Source organism: Opisthocomus hoazin, chromosome 5 (assembly GCF_030867145.1).
Source record: "Opisthocomus hoazin isolate bOpiHoa1 chromosome 5, bOpiHoa1.hap1, whole genome shotgun sequence".
Classification (NCBI taxonomy): domain Eukaryota; kingdom Metazoa; phylum Chordata; class Aves; order Opisthocomiformes; family Opisthocomidae; genus Opisthocomus; species Opisthocomus hoazin.
Genome location: NC_134418.1, coordinates 17679283 through 17694122, shown reverse-complemented (window position 1 = coordinate 17694122; position 14840 = coordinate 17679283). Strand labels below are relative to the sequence as shown.

General features: G+C 38.4%; 1 protein-coding gene across 4 annotated transcripts in view; it reads right to left on the bottom strand.

The window, feature by feature from the left end:
• Positions 1–14840, bottom strand: part of CC2D2A (coiled-coil and C2 domain containing 2A) — a 68534-nt gene that overhangs the window by 34153 nt on the left and 19541 nt on the right. For all 4 annotated transcript variants that reach the window (XM_075420559.1, XM_075420560.1, XM_075420562.1 and 1 more), the window contains exons 11-17: positions 13779–13910; positions 11624–11833; positions 8117–8223; positions 5125–5265; positions 4551–4707; positions 2209–2444; positions 1111–1288 (exon numbers count right to left, since the gene is read on the bottom strand). In XM_075420559.1, coding sequence (XP_075276674.1) covers positions 1111–1288; positions 2209–2444; positions 4551–4707; positions 5125–5265; positions 8117–8223; positions 11624–11833; positions 13779–13910 — 1161 coding nt within the window. The remainder of the gene's footprint in view (positions 1–1110; positions 1289–2208; positions 2445–4550; positions 4708–5124; positions 5266–8116; positions 8224–11623; positions 11834–13778; positions 13911–14840) is intronic.

Sequence of the window (14840 nt, the reverse complement as noted above, 5' to 3'; positions counted from 1 at the left end):
TCCTCCTAATGCATCCCAGGTGTTTATCTGCATTTAAGGCGACTGTACTCTAAATTTACTCTCTTAAATATCCAATTGGCAGATATTTCAGCTACCAGCAGCTAACTTGGTCTGAATTCTTGTTGAAAGTATATCCTCCTCACCTTTCTAATGAACCTGACAATAGTACAACAAGCTCTGAGCTTTAAAGAGCACCACTGTACAATACGGAACTGCTTGTGACAGTCACTGGCATAAGGTGAAGGTGCAAGAGGTATTCTTCCTCATTAATTCTCCCTTACCACGAAAGGCAGGGTAAGGCATACAGTCCCCGTTCTGGCAGTACTGCAGGCTGCTTCCCTCTTTCCTGGACAGGTGTAGGCTCGGAGTGATGTAAGCGATTTCTCCATTCAGATGTTTTTAATCCAAGAAGATGGTATTCCTTTCCCTTTCAATTTGTGCATTACATAAAGGGAACAGGTGAGTGGTATACACCCTCCCCTGAACTACCAGTGATGAGTTACCTAACAGGAAAAGTCATCAAACAAGAGAAGTAGGATCCTGCCTATGTTCCTCCCCAAAGTATACTGTATTGCCTCTGAAAATTGTTCATGGGACTCATTCATTAATTCATATTCAGAATGGGGGAGGTGGTGGTTTCACTTAACTGCACTGTTGATCAAGTCAAGTGCAGTTACAGACATCACCAGCGAGGAAATATTTTCTTACCCCCCTCCAGTAAACATTACGATGACTTTACCGTGTGAACAATAATGTTTGAAGATGACCATTCTGGCAAGTCTATCTGCAACATAAATCAGTTTTTCTGAAATTAAGAGGCTGCTCCACTACCCTATTTAATTTCCCCCATAGAGCCCACAGTCATATATAACACAGACATATAAAACATATACGTTATGTATAAAGCACAAGCATCAAAAATGGATCAGCAAAGTTGAAAGCTTGTGACTAGAGAAGCCAGGAACACATACAAGAGTCATGATTTACAAAGGGTCTTTCACATGTTTTTCAGTCTTCACCGCACTGACACAGAGCAAAATACAAGCATTACAGGAGTCATTACACTTCATATTATCTTTTTAGAAGTTACTATGATAAATCATTATCTACCTGTAGTTTCAAACTCTCTGGCCAATTGAATATTTGTAAATTGAAAATCTGTCCGAAGTGAACTCTGAAATCTGAACTTATCGGTTGGGTAACAGTCCTTGATACTTCTTTGGAGTTGAAAAGGACTTTTATAAATGCTGAGCGTTTCTTCACATCTTCTCGTCGCAAAACTTCTGCTCTGCAAATATGTGAAACAAGCTGTCATATCATTTTTAATAAGATTTTTATTCTTTGGTTATTTTTAATGAAAAACTGATTGCTCAAGGGGAAACAGAAGTCATCTAAATAAAATTGGTATTCTTCTAAAAATGTCAATACACAGAAATTACTTTAAAAGTATTACTTAACAGTTGTTTTATCTTCTCATGAATATAAAATGATTTAAAAATGAACAGGTCAAATTTCAGTTCCGCTAAAGCCACCCTCATATAAAAGGAGTTATTTAGGGAAACGAAATTCCCTGCTACTCCCTTCCTCCAAAGCACAACAAATGGTATCAAACTTAGCTAAGATTTTGAAATTTTTAGCCACTGAGAGCAGAACAGCCAAGCACTATTCCTTGATGAGGCTATTTGCTGAATAAGTACAAAACAAAGCAGTTTTTAAATTACTACTATCTGCTAGATGTATATTAAACTGCACGTGTAAATGTGGAAAGCAACATAGACAAGTAAATTTACTTCTTTCATCCACCACACTGAAATCTCTGGTTTACTACACGATTTCTTAATTTTCCCTTTGTCAACTACAGCACAGACGTGGCGTAAAGGACTAACTAGTCAGAGTGATACTGCCAGAAGTGACCTAGACTCTACACTGAAAGCTTCTTTATATATACACCACTGTTTACGCAGATGCTCAAGGAACATCAGAAGGTTCAAAAGGAATATGTAGACATGCATTCTCTGAGCCCAGTATATGCAAGGTTACACGTGACTTGAAAACTAATTAAATGATATCCTCTTCAGAAGTAAGAGTTTTATCACTAGGCTAAACAGAATGGTGAGAGCATGCTTCTGAAGTTGTACAAACAATCAGTTAATAAATAACAGCAGAATAACATGAACGAAGTAATCTGCAGGCCAACATTTAGCTTACCGAGGACACAGCTCAGCTGGAGTTACGCTTCCGGACAGGACCAGTTCAGGTATTAGAACAGGCTCTCCAGGTTTCCTTCTGCAGTTGTCAGCTTTTTCTCTAACCTGCTGCTCTATTTCCAGGCTATTGGCCGTTCTAGGTGGGACTGGTTTTACACGTTCCTCACCAAGCTCACAATCTTCTACTGATTCTTCTTCTTCACGAATGTCTTTTTTCTTTTTTTTCTTCTTGGACTTCTGCATATAAAAATAATAATGTTATTCCTGAACTTATTTCAATCAGTAGTGTTTTTTTCTCTTGGTCTCTTGATTCACAAGTGGTAAACATGTATGAGAAACGACTGTATAATTTTAAAATCACCACACACAAAAATAATATTTCTCTCATTCTATAGTACTACTTCAGATTCAGAATTCAGCAATGCATTCCATTTACACGCTTCAAAAACATAATGTGCTTCAAATAAAACATTTATCCTTCCCAAACAACTTACAAAACAAGTATGTTTCTAGAACATTCTGGCTAGCAGCTGACTTCTCATTTAGCCTGAGTTACCATGTGCATTCTTGCTAGGATTGAAGGTTGGTTACTCAACCAGTAGCCACAGTTCTTGGAGATGTACTGTCTGCATACACATTGACAAAGTGAATGCACATGTGCCACAAGCTTTGGATGACAGGCTTTTTAGCTTAGCAGTATCTTTAGCATGAGCAGAATAATCTCCTCCCTTCCTGTACACCAAACAGAAGAATAAACAAACAGAACATCACATGCCTTTCAGCATCTCCCAAACAGCAGAACTCCAGTGTTCATATGCATGTTCAGCTTTAAACAACTACAAGCAAGTTCCTCCTTCTGCAGACTTACAGATTGCTTGGAACTACAGCTTGCTTGGAAGCACCAGCCACTTCATGATTTAAGACACCATAAGCAAAAGAAAAGGAGGTGAGGAAAGCAAACAGTTTCTCCTCACTAACCGAAGTATATAGCCAAACAACTTGTTTACATATTTTTATTAATAAATATTCTTTCTTTCTTGATTTAATTTTGTGACTCTTTTTGTTCTTGTATTTCCTTTTAAATTTATCTATTTTTTTTCTGCCTCTAGTGTCTTCCTTAGACTCACATGATCTGTGCTAGTAAGACACCAACAGCAGCGATTAACCAACAAAGTACTTTGAGTACAATAAAATAAAGTACTTCTGGGCATGAAAAGAAGGTCTGTGCACTACATCTCACTCTAAAAAGAAAGAACCACAATCAGCTCAGTCTCAAGACAGTTTCTGACTACCACAATAAAAAGATGCCAAGAGCAGCTTTGGCTGGAAGCACCCACCATGGTATTTGTGAAGGCGTATCTAGCTAGAGGTGGATGAACAGTTCCCACTAGGATCAATGCTCAAGACTATCTGCCTTCATTTTAAGGTTTACATTTATTCATCTTATCCTACAAGTGAATTGACATGATACTGATGAGTCATGTGCCCATTTGTGTTCTGGTAACAGGAATTTCCAATACCTGCAGATCAGCTTCCTCTCAAACATTTTAAGTAAATTCCATAGATGCTGCATGTACATGAAAAAACTTTCTGTAAAAGTATCAGCAGATGCACTAGATTCTTGAAAACTGTATATGAAGTATTTCCTTAAACTTTATTATGCTTTGGTATCCAAGAAAACACAGTTTTCAAACTGGGCAGTAATTATATTCAGGTATAATCACCATTACTCTGCAGTATCCAGCACACCGCCACGTAACTAAAAAACAAAGTCTGATTTTGCTGGCACTGCCACAGGCTATTTCAAAGATTGTCCTGTTGCAGCGTATTGTTCTAGCTCCTCTATTTGGCAATACCCCCTTGAAGCACCACTGAGACCTTTACTGCAGTACAGATTATTAACAACAAAGCTTTTTGGAGGTAAAAGGCTAGAATACTAATCAAATTTTTCAGTTCTGGGACATTCCTGAACATAAATTTGCATGAGATGACATCAACTGCTTGTTCATTAGAAACATTCCCCCTCCCGCCCCAGTTCATCCATGTATTTTCTTTGCAAGTAGGACACGAATTTAATGGGAATGCTGAAAAATTATTAAAGAAAGAACTCCTAGAGTGCTGAAAATGAACAGCAGGAAGACAGTGCTGCACAAAAACCTAGAACATATTAATTTTTAATTAAAAATTAATTTAATAACAAATTCCAAGTAAACAGAATGTATCCAAAGACATTACAAAATTTATGCACAACTATCCTGAAATTGATATTTTTCTATATTAGAGGACAATTTTGAACACACTTAGAAATTTTATTTTCTGTGAAACTGAATGATTTAAACAAACCTGTGTCTTCTTCCAGGATTTCCACTCTTGTAGCTCAGTTTTATACTCCTCCATTTTCTTTTCATATTCTTCCATACATTCTTCCAGTAATTCATTTATCTCAGCCTGAATTTCTGCTTCATATGCTTTTTCATCTAATCTCTGATCAACCTCTTCCCTTCAAAACAATAATTATCAACATGTTGCACAAATTAAGGGCTACAATTACGTCTATAACACATAACATACTTCTCCATGAATTAATTTAATTATACCAAAAGTTTGTTCTACTTAAAAATACTAGCATAGACAGTCTGAGTTGACAGCAGATAGTTACCATCCAGAATGAATACAACTGCTTTTTCTTTACTCATTAGCCTTTAGAAATCCCTTTCTGTTACAGTAATTACTTGTTATTTTAACCTTCCTTCCTCCACAGATTCAAAAAGAATAGTGGGAGGCCTAACCAGTACCAGACACTACTCAAATTCTTACTTTTGCACCCTTCACATCAGAATTGTAAATTCTTAAATTGACTAATCTTATTCAAACTCCACTGCTGGCAAATGCAATATAAAGTGTTATCAAAACATACTTCCTCAAATAAAGTTTCATGGGTGTGTTAGTAAACTTCTGAAAGTCACGGAGGGATTTAATTTGTTTCCAAACTTTTATAATGGTCTTAAGCAACATTCTGTCTTTTTCTTGTTCAGCATCACGAAGTCTTCTGGTTTGCCTAGAAATATATACACATATGCACAAAATCAGTCAGGATTGTGTAACTCAGTGGAACAACAGAGTGAAAACTTGTGATACCAAAAGCTGGAGTGATGTGGGTTTCAATCTGATTGATAGCTGCAGTGGTTTAAATCCAAGGAGTATAAAACCCAGACTTCAAGATGGCAGGACTTGCTTTCCTTCCGTACTCTAGTCTCATGCATTTTGGACAATCTGACTTCAATTACAGTTCATTCTCTAGAGATCTCAAAGTTTTCCAAAATGCTTATTACAGCTGTACAGCATCAAAACCATTTTAAAGTCAACTCATGTAAAGAGCCCATGAAACCTACACTGCTGCTATGAAGTAATGCTTATTACAATTGTACATTACAAAATACGTTTGAAACTTCACATGCTTCTAGCTCCGGTAAAAAGGACTTGCAGCGATGAAGTAATGTCATAATGTATGAAGTAATGCAAGTCCTTTGACAGCCCTACAAGATTCTTAGTACAAACAAAATTAACAGGGCTTTTTTTGTCTCAGAATTGGTATGTCACATTTCCACCCTCTAATCTGTTTGTAAAAGAGATATTCATTAGCACTTCTAATGACCTACACACATTTCCTCTGTAAATGTCTACGCAGCGCAAGCACAGACTATTTCTAGCACTATTATGGTAGCTAAACATGTCTAGGAAAAATAGTGTGATTTTAAAAAAATAGAGTATGTAAACTAACACATTACTACTTGTAATCTTCAGAGAATATGTAAGACAGTGAGGCTGAGTTAGAGCTGAGAGAAGAAATACATCATGCATTATTTAAAAGCATAAGCAAATAGAGTAAAACCAATAAACAAAGATAAAATACAGACTTTCCAGAAAGGAAGATGAGTAACTTCCCCACTTCATTAGCTACCAGTTTGAATATTACTTATCCATGCAGCTTAACAACCTTTTCTTCTTTGTCTACCAGATGAAGGCAGAAGACGAAGCTTAGACATGAAGAACATACAGCTCAGTAATTACACTTCTCTAATGTATTCGATTTGGAAGCAGGACCTTTCAGTACAGAAACACCTCTGCTAAAATACATCAGCCAGAAGAGCCTGAAACCTGCAATCCACAGCATACGTTGGCTTCCTCCTCAGCAAATGAGGACAGTAGGGCTGAAACTGCTGATTAGCAAAAGTTGCATTCAGATAACTTTTCTTCCTCAAACTGATGGAAACAACAGCTCTGATCCTCAGACAGCAAAAAGTACACAACAGTTATGTTACTGGAGGGTGGAGGAAATGATTAGATTTTTTTTCCATGCTACAGTCTCTTCACATCTGTAATTTCTCATGAGTGTACTACATTGACCATCAGGGAAAAGCAATGTTAAAAGAGAGAGAAGGCAGGTCAGATGTTTTTACCAACATATGTGGTCCAAGTTAGTATTAAACACCACGACAGCAAACATTTCTGAGTCTCATATGTGTAACAGCTTCCAACAACAAAGCTGTAGCCAGAAAGAATTACAGATATGAAAAGCCCTAGAATAATCCCAGCCAAACTCATCTCGCATTACTTACACCACACTGATCTCAGCTGAGTTTCCCCTGATTCTTAATAGTGTGACACTAAACTAAAGCACTCAACACCAAGAAAAACACTTAAGATACCCAGAAGGAATATTGTATCTAATCAGAATTAACCATCAAGCAAGCCTCAGGGCTGGTGCCAAAATCCAAGAATCTCCTTCCAACAGTGAATCTTCACATTACTATTCTCATTCTTTCCCTGCTTAGAGCTCCTGTCTCCAAGACATTGTATGCTAACTGCACACCTTCTGCTCCTAGTCCTCTAGCAGATGTGTCAAGAAAATATTCATAAAAGATACTCCTTTTTCATCGGAAGGAAGACTTGGTCCTTCAGTATAAAACACCACATTTTAGACTTCTATGTGTCCTGCAGAGATACCAATGTATTATGTAATACCAGCATACTTGAAGGATGAAAATCTGAAGAACCAATTCCCAAACTAAGAGTAGTGAGTGGCTGTTTAAGGGTAAGCAGATGTGTATTTCAAAGCTGAAATCAGAATTGTTACTAAAAAAACTGATTTTTTAAATATTATCATGTGACCCACTACATCAGTCTAAACTTCTGTTTATTGAAATTAATACATTATTGCCTACTTTCAGCTTGTGAAAAACTTTCAGATTTTTATTATCTACTAGTTAAAAGGCTGTTCAGCATGAATCTCCAAAATAACCTAATTTTTATCATGTTCGTTACACTTACAGCTTACCACTGTCCATCTGCCAAAAATAATACTAACTTTCACTACCAGGCCAAAAACTGTAATATATTTTTACTACACAGTTACTGTCCAAGGACAATAACTGTAATCTTGTGAAACAAAATTCTACTATTTTATGTATATTAACCCACCGGCAAAAACATGGCCAAAATACCCAAGAATGGGGATGGAATCAAGAACACTTCTGTAATGAGGAAGAATACGATGTCTGTTCAAAAAATTATGTCACTTGCATTGTGAGAGATACATGCATCCAGCTGACAACTATTGAAACCTTATTTTAATTAAATTTTAACTGTGCAAAAAACAGCAATCAACAGCTACTAAGTAATTAATAAAAGGTAATCAAATTAGACCACTTTTGAATCAAGATGTAAGCTATATTTTCTTCATAATTTTTTTTACTCAATTTATCAGTAAGAACTCTTAAGCCCTCAAAATTCTAGAGCTATTTACAGCAAAATTTAAAAGTCTGACATGAATCATACTCTGTACCACCATGGAAAGGAAAAAAAAAATACAGTTTTAAACCACAATGATTTAATGAATCCATACATACCTGATCTCAATTTTGTATTCAGGTATGCTCTGTTGCGCCACAGGACTGGGAACACCAGCACCACCACTGCCTATACTACATTGCACAGCATTCCTCAAAGCATTCAGCTTAAATGAACAAACAAACAATTAACAGAGGGTTTGTCATTTGACGCATATATTGTAATGCACCTTGACATGAAAGAGCTAGTTACTACACTACAGAAAACTCAGAACTGTCTTGATTCTGTATTTACAGGATTTTGCCATTTCTGTGAGGTGCTGATTCTTGAAGATGAAATTCTAATTAGGATCCCTGGACACATGAGGGAGATTTACTGACTTTGACCACTGTGACAGATCTAAACAAGGGGGACAAGACTGATCTAGGGATTATTCTGAAAGCTCAGCAATCAAAAGGGTAGGGGGAGAAAAAAAAAGTGAGTTTGCCAAAACAACAGAGCCTATAAAAGTTTTTTTGGGACTAGGAAGGTCCACTAAAGGTAATCCTAGTAAAATCAATAAACAATAGAGTGGATTGTGGATCTGATGAATGCCTTACAGAAGCTGGGCACTGGAAGATAGGCATCAAATGATTACACGTGGATGGACAGCTAGTTCAGGAGAATGCAAAAATATACACGGCTATGGAGACAAGAGAATGCAAAAGACTGGCTAGGAGAAGAGATAAAAACAAGGAACAGCAGTAGGATAGGAACTAAAATATTAGTTATTATGTTGCTGTAGATCTCCTTAAGGATAATACTGAATGTGAAACCAGAACGGCTAATAGCATTGCAGGAGATGAAAGCAACTGCTTCCAAAGTAGAAGCAGGGAAATCACAAATCAAGGAGAAAAGGTTTTTTAAATGAATCTGTCAAACTGGAAAGACAATTAACTGGAGAGCAGGAAGCGTACAGCTGAAAACATGCACAGGCAACCAGAAAATGAAGCTCACTGGTATAAAAAAAAAGAGACCTTGAAAGAAATTTTGAAAGAAAGAATAACTAAACTCACGGAAAGCTGCTAGTATCATCTGGGGCACGGAGAGACAGAAAGTCCAGTTTCTTTAGCCTGCCAAAATGAGGACTGAAAGGTGATATATTTTAAGATATGAAGAGCAAGCATCAGAAATGGATGAGGAGAAGTCCACTACGACATGGACGGGAGGGAGGGGAAAAGGAAGGAAGGTTCTTTAAGCTTAAGAACAGTTTGACTGACAAGTTAAAACTTGTCTCCTCTAACAGTCATTTTTTAAAACTGCCTGTCAAAAATCTATTATGCAGTTGACTACAATACTGGTAAAGTATTGTGGAAACACTCGGGGAAAACCCTTCCACACACAGGTTCCTGTAACGTATGCACGGAGAACCCAAATGTCCTATTTCACAGAAAACTAAAGCCAGTCCTTCAAAAATAATGACAGGCTCAAGTATACCAAAGAATTTTTTTGAGACACTGTATGAAATATTTGTCCAGCATTAGAACTATAACCTTACGCTTTATACCAAAATTCAGAAGTATCAGGTCAGTAGGTGCTGTATTTCATTACAGTAATATAAAAGTGACCTTGCACACAACAATTATTTTTCCCTTATAACAGCCCTTTAAGGTAAAAAATCGTCATCACCTTTAATTTATGGAATTTATCTGAATTTATAGCCATGTACTTTATAATCAAACTAATTTTTAACAGACCAGCCCTACTACATAGAGCTACGTCACATCACAATATTTACCCAACATTTCTATACAACTGTTATCCTTTCAGACTTCAAAAGCAACTTTAAATGCTTTAAAAATATTCTTGTGCACTCTGATAATATTAGAATTGTACTAACAATGCCTCATGTTCATGTAGAAGTTTACACTAGAGAAGACCACTACCATTGCCTCCAATGTACAGACGGAGGAAGAGTGATGGATGCAGAGGGTAAGCAGCCAAGCCAGGGTCATTCAGCAAGTCAGTAACCAAGCCAGGAACAGAAGAGTCTATGTTTGGCCAAGGGTTTGCTATGTCACAAGAGTGACACAGTAAATGTGACAACAGTATGCATTTAAAACACAGCGTCTGGGCTGCATCAAGAGAAGCGTGGCCAGCAGGTCGACCAAGGGGATTCTGCCCCTCTGCGCCACTCTGGTGAGACCTCATCTGGAGTCCTGCATCCAGCTCTGGAGCCCTCAGCACAGGAAAGACATGGATCTGTTGGAGTGGGTCCAGAGGAGGCCACAAAAATGATTCGAGGGCTGGAACACCGCTCCTGTGAGGAAAGGCTGAGAGAGTGGGGGCTGTTCAGCCTGGAGAAGAGAAGGCTGTGGGGAGACCTTACAGCAGCCTTCCAGTACCTGAAGTGGGCCTATAGGAAAGACGGGGAAAATATTTTCAGCAGGGCTTGTTGCAATAGGATGGGGAGCAATGGCTTTAAACTAAGAGAGGGTAGATTTAGACTAGCTATAAGGAAGAAATTTTTTACCATAAGGGTTGTGAAACACTGGAACGGGTTGCCCAGAGAGGTGGTGGAGGCCCCATCCCTGGAACCATTCAAGGCCAGGCTGGACGGGACTCTGAGCACCCTGATCTAGTTGAAGATGTCCCTGCTCACTACAGGTGGGTTGGGCTAGATGACCTTTAAAGGCCCCTTCCAAACCAAAGCATTCTATGATTCTATGATCTGTCACAGATATATACCTGGAAATGGCTCATCAATTTTTGTAGATATTGGTGAAATTAACGAGACCTAATATATGCTTACAAATATCTCAAGGGTGGGGTCAGGAGGATGGGGCCAAACTCTCTTCAGCGGTGCCCAGCGACAGCACAAGGGGCAATGGGCACAAACTGAAGCACAGGAAGTTCCGTCTGAACATGAGGAAGAACTTCTTCCCTCTGAGGGTGACGGAGCCCTGGAACAGACTGCCCAGGGAGGTTGTGGAGTCTCCTTCTCTGGAGATATTTAAGACCCACCTGGACGCAGTCCTGTGCAGCCTGCTGTAGGTGACCCTGCTTCGGCAGGAGGGTTGGACTAGATGACCCACAGAGGTCCCTTCCAACCCCTACCATTCTGTGATTCTGTGAAATTAAACTGCTTCCTTTTACTTTAAATCGACAGCTGAAACTAAACTTCACTAACTTGCCTTCATCTTCGAACACTGTCTTTTGCTGTCTGCCTGCCAGAGCTGCCGTACACAATCCTGGAAAGTCTTATCTGTCATTCACTGGAAAACATTTTGGATACTCTAAGGAATACTATGCAAATCTTATTGTATTTTAACAATTACATTCCCTTTACCTCAGACCTTGCATAGAGTTCATTTTAAATAGAAGATCAAAGAAATCCATGATCTTAAAAATGCAGTTCTGTGCTGAACACACAGCAACCTAAGCGAAATTCTTTATCTACTGACAAAATGCCATTCATTACATACAATTAGAATTTCATCACTCCTACTCCGAAGAAACAAATTCAGCTTCTGCCTTAAACTGTCACATCATTATCTCAATAAGCTATGACAACGCAACAGAAATACCTTGTCTGTGAGAAGTTTGGTAAGGTTCTTCTGTTTTCTTGCTAAATACTGATCATATAACTGAGCCAATTTAGCTGCTAACACGTGCTCACGGCTAAAACAGGGATGATGGCTGAATATCAGTCCAGAAATATCAATATCCAATTGAAATGGCCCCTGAAAATCTCCAGGTCCAACAAGATACTGATTGGCAGCTGTCATTATTATTGCCTGAAAGAAAAAAAGAATAAAATGGATTTACAAGCCCCTACAAAACTATCTTGCAAAGAGATTCTGTGACAGAAAATGACTCATTTAGCACTGCCTACATCTAGCTACTGAGTCTTAAACTGTAAAGGCTTCTGCAAAACCTTTTTGCTTTATTGACAAGTGGGTGGAATAAAACCATCACAGCTATTCTACACACCAGAATTTTGATAGCCCATGAGGCTGTACTGCAGGTTTTGCTGAGCAGTGAAGGCAATGATACTGAACTGGAAAAAGCCTGCTAGTTCTCTTTCTGCCTGTTGGTTTAGTATTGCTTTATTTCCTCCTAGAACCAAGCTCTAAGACAAGCAGTCCAGCTCTCAGAGAGCCGCTTTCCTTGTAGACCACTTGGATTGTGCAGAAGAGGAAATACGTTATTTGCTTCCCCGTTCTAAAGCCAGGGAAATTCATACCAACAAAGCCCAATGCAAGCTTTCAGCAGCAAAGCTTAAAGAGTCTGCTTCAACCCACTGCAACAGAAAGGCAGTCATGGCTTCTATCCTCAGGTTACTGAAATCAGACGAGAATTAGATGTGCTTCCCGCCTGCTTGCTGCTGCTCCCCTCTCAGAATTCTTCAGAAGAGATTAATCAGAGACATTCTGGTACCATAAAAAAAAAGTTGTGAGTTATGTAGCGCTCACTGCAGCCCCTTCATGAGTGGACAAAGGGGGATTGAGAGGGGAATTCAGCTGTTGCATAGCTTTTTTACATGACTGGTATAGAAGGCCACAAAACATACTTAAGTCCACCTGATCCTTCCACATTCTGTTTCTCATCAAAACATTTAACATGACATAATGTGTCATAAAAATGACAGCTTTGAAATCCTTAAGCTTTAACTATTTTTCTGCCCATAAAGGATCCCTGAGCTTAATGTCTTACTTCAGATAGTTATTTAGGTATTACATGTCACTATTCATGTAAACGTGGTGTTCTTGAAACACAAGCTTTCATAGCCTATCTTTATTAAGCTCTAAGCAGCAACCTCTTTTCCTGTATGCAGAAACACCCTGCATAGATGTGTGGTACTAGATGCATCCCAAGAATTACGTATTTGTAACTAGCATCGATTAAATGGCAACACTCAAATCTGTATCAACAGCAGCACACAGAAACACTCATGCATCCCAAAAGAGCAATTCACTTTAAAGTCTAAAAAGTCACAGTTTTTCCAAGGGGGTAATAGAATGCTAACAAGCAGAACAGTTAAAGCTTGCTTAAAGCTTGCTGAATGGTTTTAAGCGAAATTGAAGTTTAACTGAAAATTGATTTGTACTGCCTGCACACTGTAACTGCTGTTTGCCAGGGTATGCTGTGGTTGAAGGAAAACCAAAAACAAACAAACAAAAAAGATCTGAACTGATGAAACGTAACTAAAAATTAACTGCTTTCTACACGGGCAAACTGCATGTAAAGACTTACTTTGAAGGAGTTTCATCACTGTAAGATAACTATCACACACATGCCCTTCAATTATTTCTCTTCTTAAGCTGCAGAGAGCACCTCTGTCTTGATCACCAAGTCTGTCTACCAGCTTCTACCACGAGGAGCTTTATGGATGCACTAATACAGGAACTACCCTACTTTGGCATGAGAATATCCAAGGGTGCCTCACAGAGACCTTAGTGACTCACAGACTTGAAGTAGTTTGTTGGGGACTGTCACTTTACTGTTTTAACCAGTACTACTGCCTAAACTCTTCATCCTTTTATATGCGTTATTTTTACAGACAAATACAGGTGGAATACACTTGAAAAAGCAGAGCGCATTTAAAGATCAGTTGTGGAACCCCCAAAAGCAGTCAGTACTCATGGTTCTTGGCACAAAACCCTTCAGCTCACCAGGGTTTCTGGTGCAGAAGATCTCAGACAGTGGGTCTCAGGAACCGCATATATGAAATATGCCTACCTTTCTGTATACTGTTTCGAGTTCTGGTGCAATGCCTTCTTCCAGTGACAATATTGGAGGCCTAGTAGAAGACTGTTTAATTGGATTAGGCAATGCTAAGATTTTGCCATCGTCACCAAACCACTCTTTCCCCTATAAATAAAAACATAATTTTATATCCTTTCTTACTTTATATACAAATAACCTGCAAAGTTATAATCCTCATGAAAAACAATTACAGGAGTAAAGGTTACCATGAATTGTTTGTGACTGAATTAACCAAAATTTTTCTAGGACACCAAAATGAAATCTTCAAATATACTATATATAAGTTCCGACACCAAAAGACCAAGAGCTTGCTCAAACGTTATATATACTGAGTTTTTTCCTCCAATATTCAGTGTTACAGATTTAAAAGAAAAAAAAAAAAAAAGATCACCACTTACATCACTTCACAATTCTTTCAATTTTAGTGATTTAAGAAAGAATAATATTTAAATTTAAAGTCTTACACAAGACTGCTGTCCACATCTTTAACTTGGATTATAAAAATCATAAAGCAAAGAATAAAAAGAGCTAAATGGCAGCTCAGAGAGATCATTTATCAAAGCATCTCTCAAATCCTCTCGTCCACAACCTGAACTAATTAAATAGTATCTATCAAAGTAGATGAAGCAAGAATCTTACACACCAATTGCTCTCCATGGCTTCACATGTTAAACATTGTCCTAATTCATCCCTCTGCTCTCATGACCTGGATTCAAGAACAGCTTAAACCAGCGCAGCTGCTGAAAGAAGCTGGCCTGCCCTCTTATTTCCACACCTGCTTTAAGCTGACCCTAGAACCAAACACTGATGTGGCAACACGGTGAAGTAGCGGTGGGGGCAGCAGCATGAGGTGCCCGGGAGAGGCCGAGCTCCCCACAGACGCAGGGCGCCATGGCTGTGAACAGTGCCCAGTATATTTTTTCGGAGTTCAGTCCTGATGAATTTGAAGCTGGCCAGTTAAAAATTTTAGATGCAAATATTCCCAATCTGATTCACAAAAGTACCTCTGCTAGCCCACAAAGAATTAATAGCATC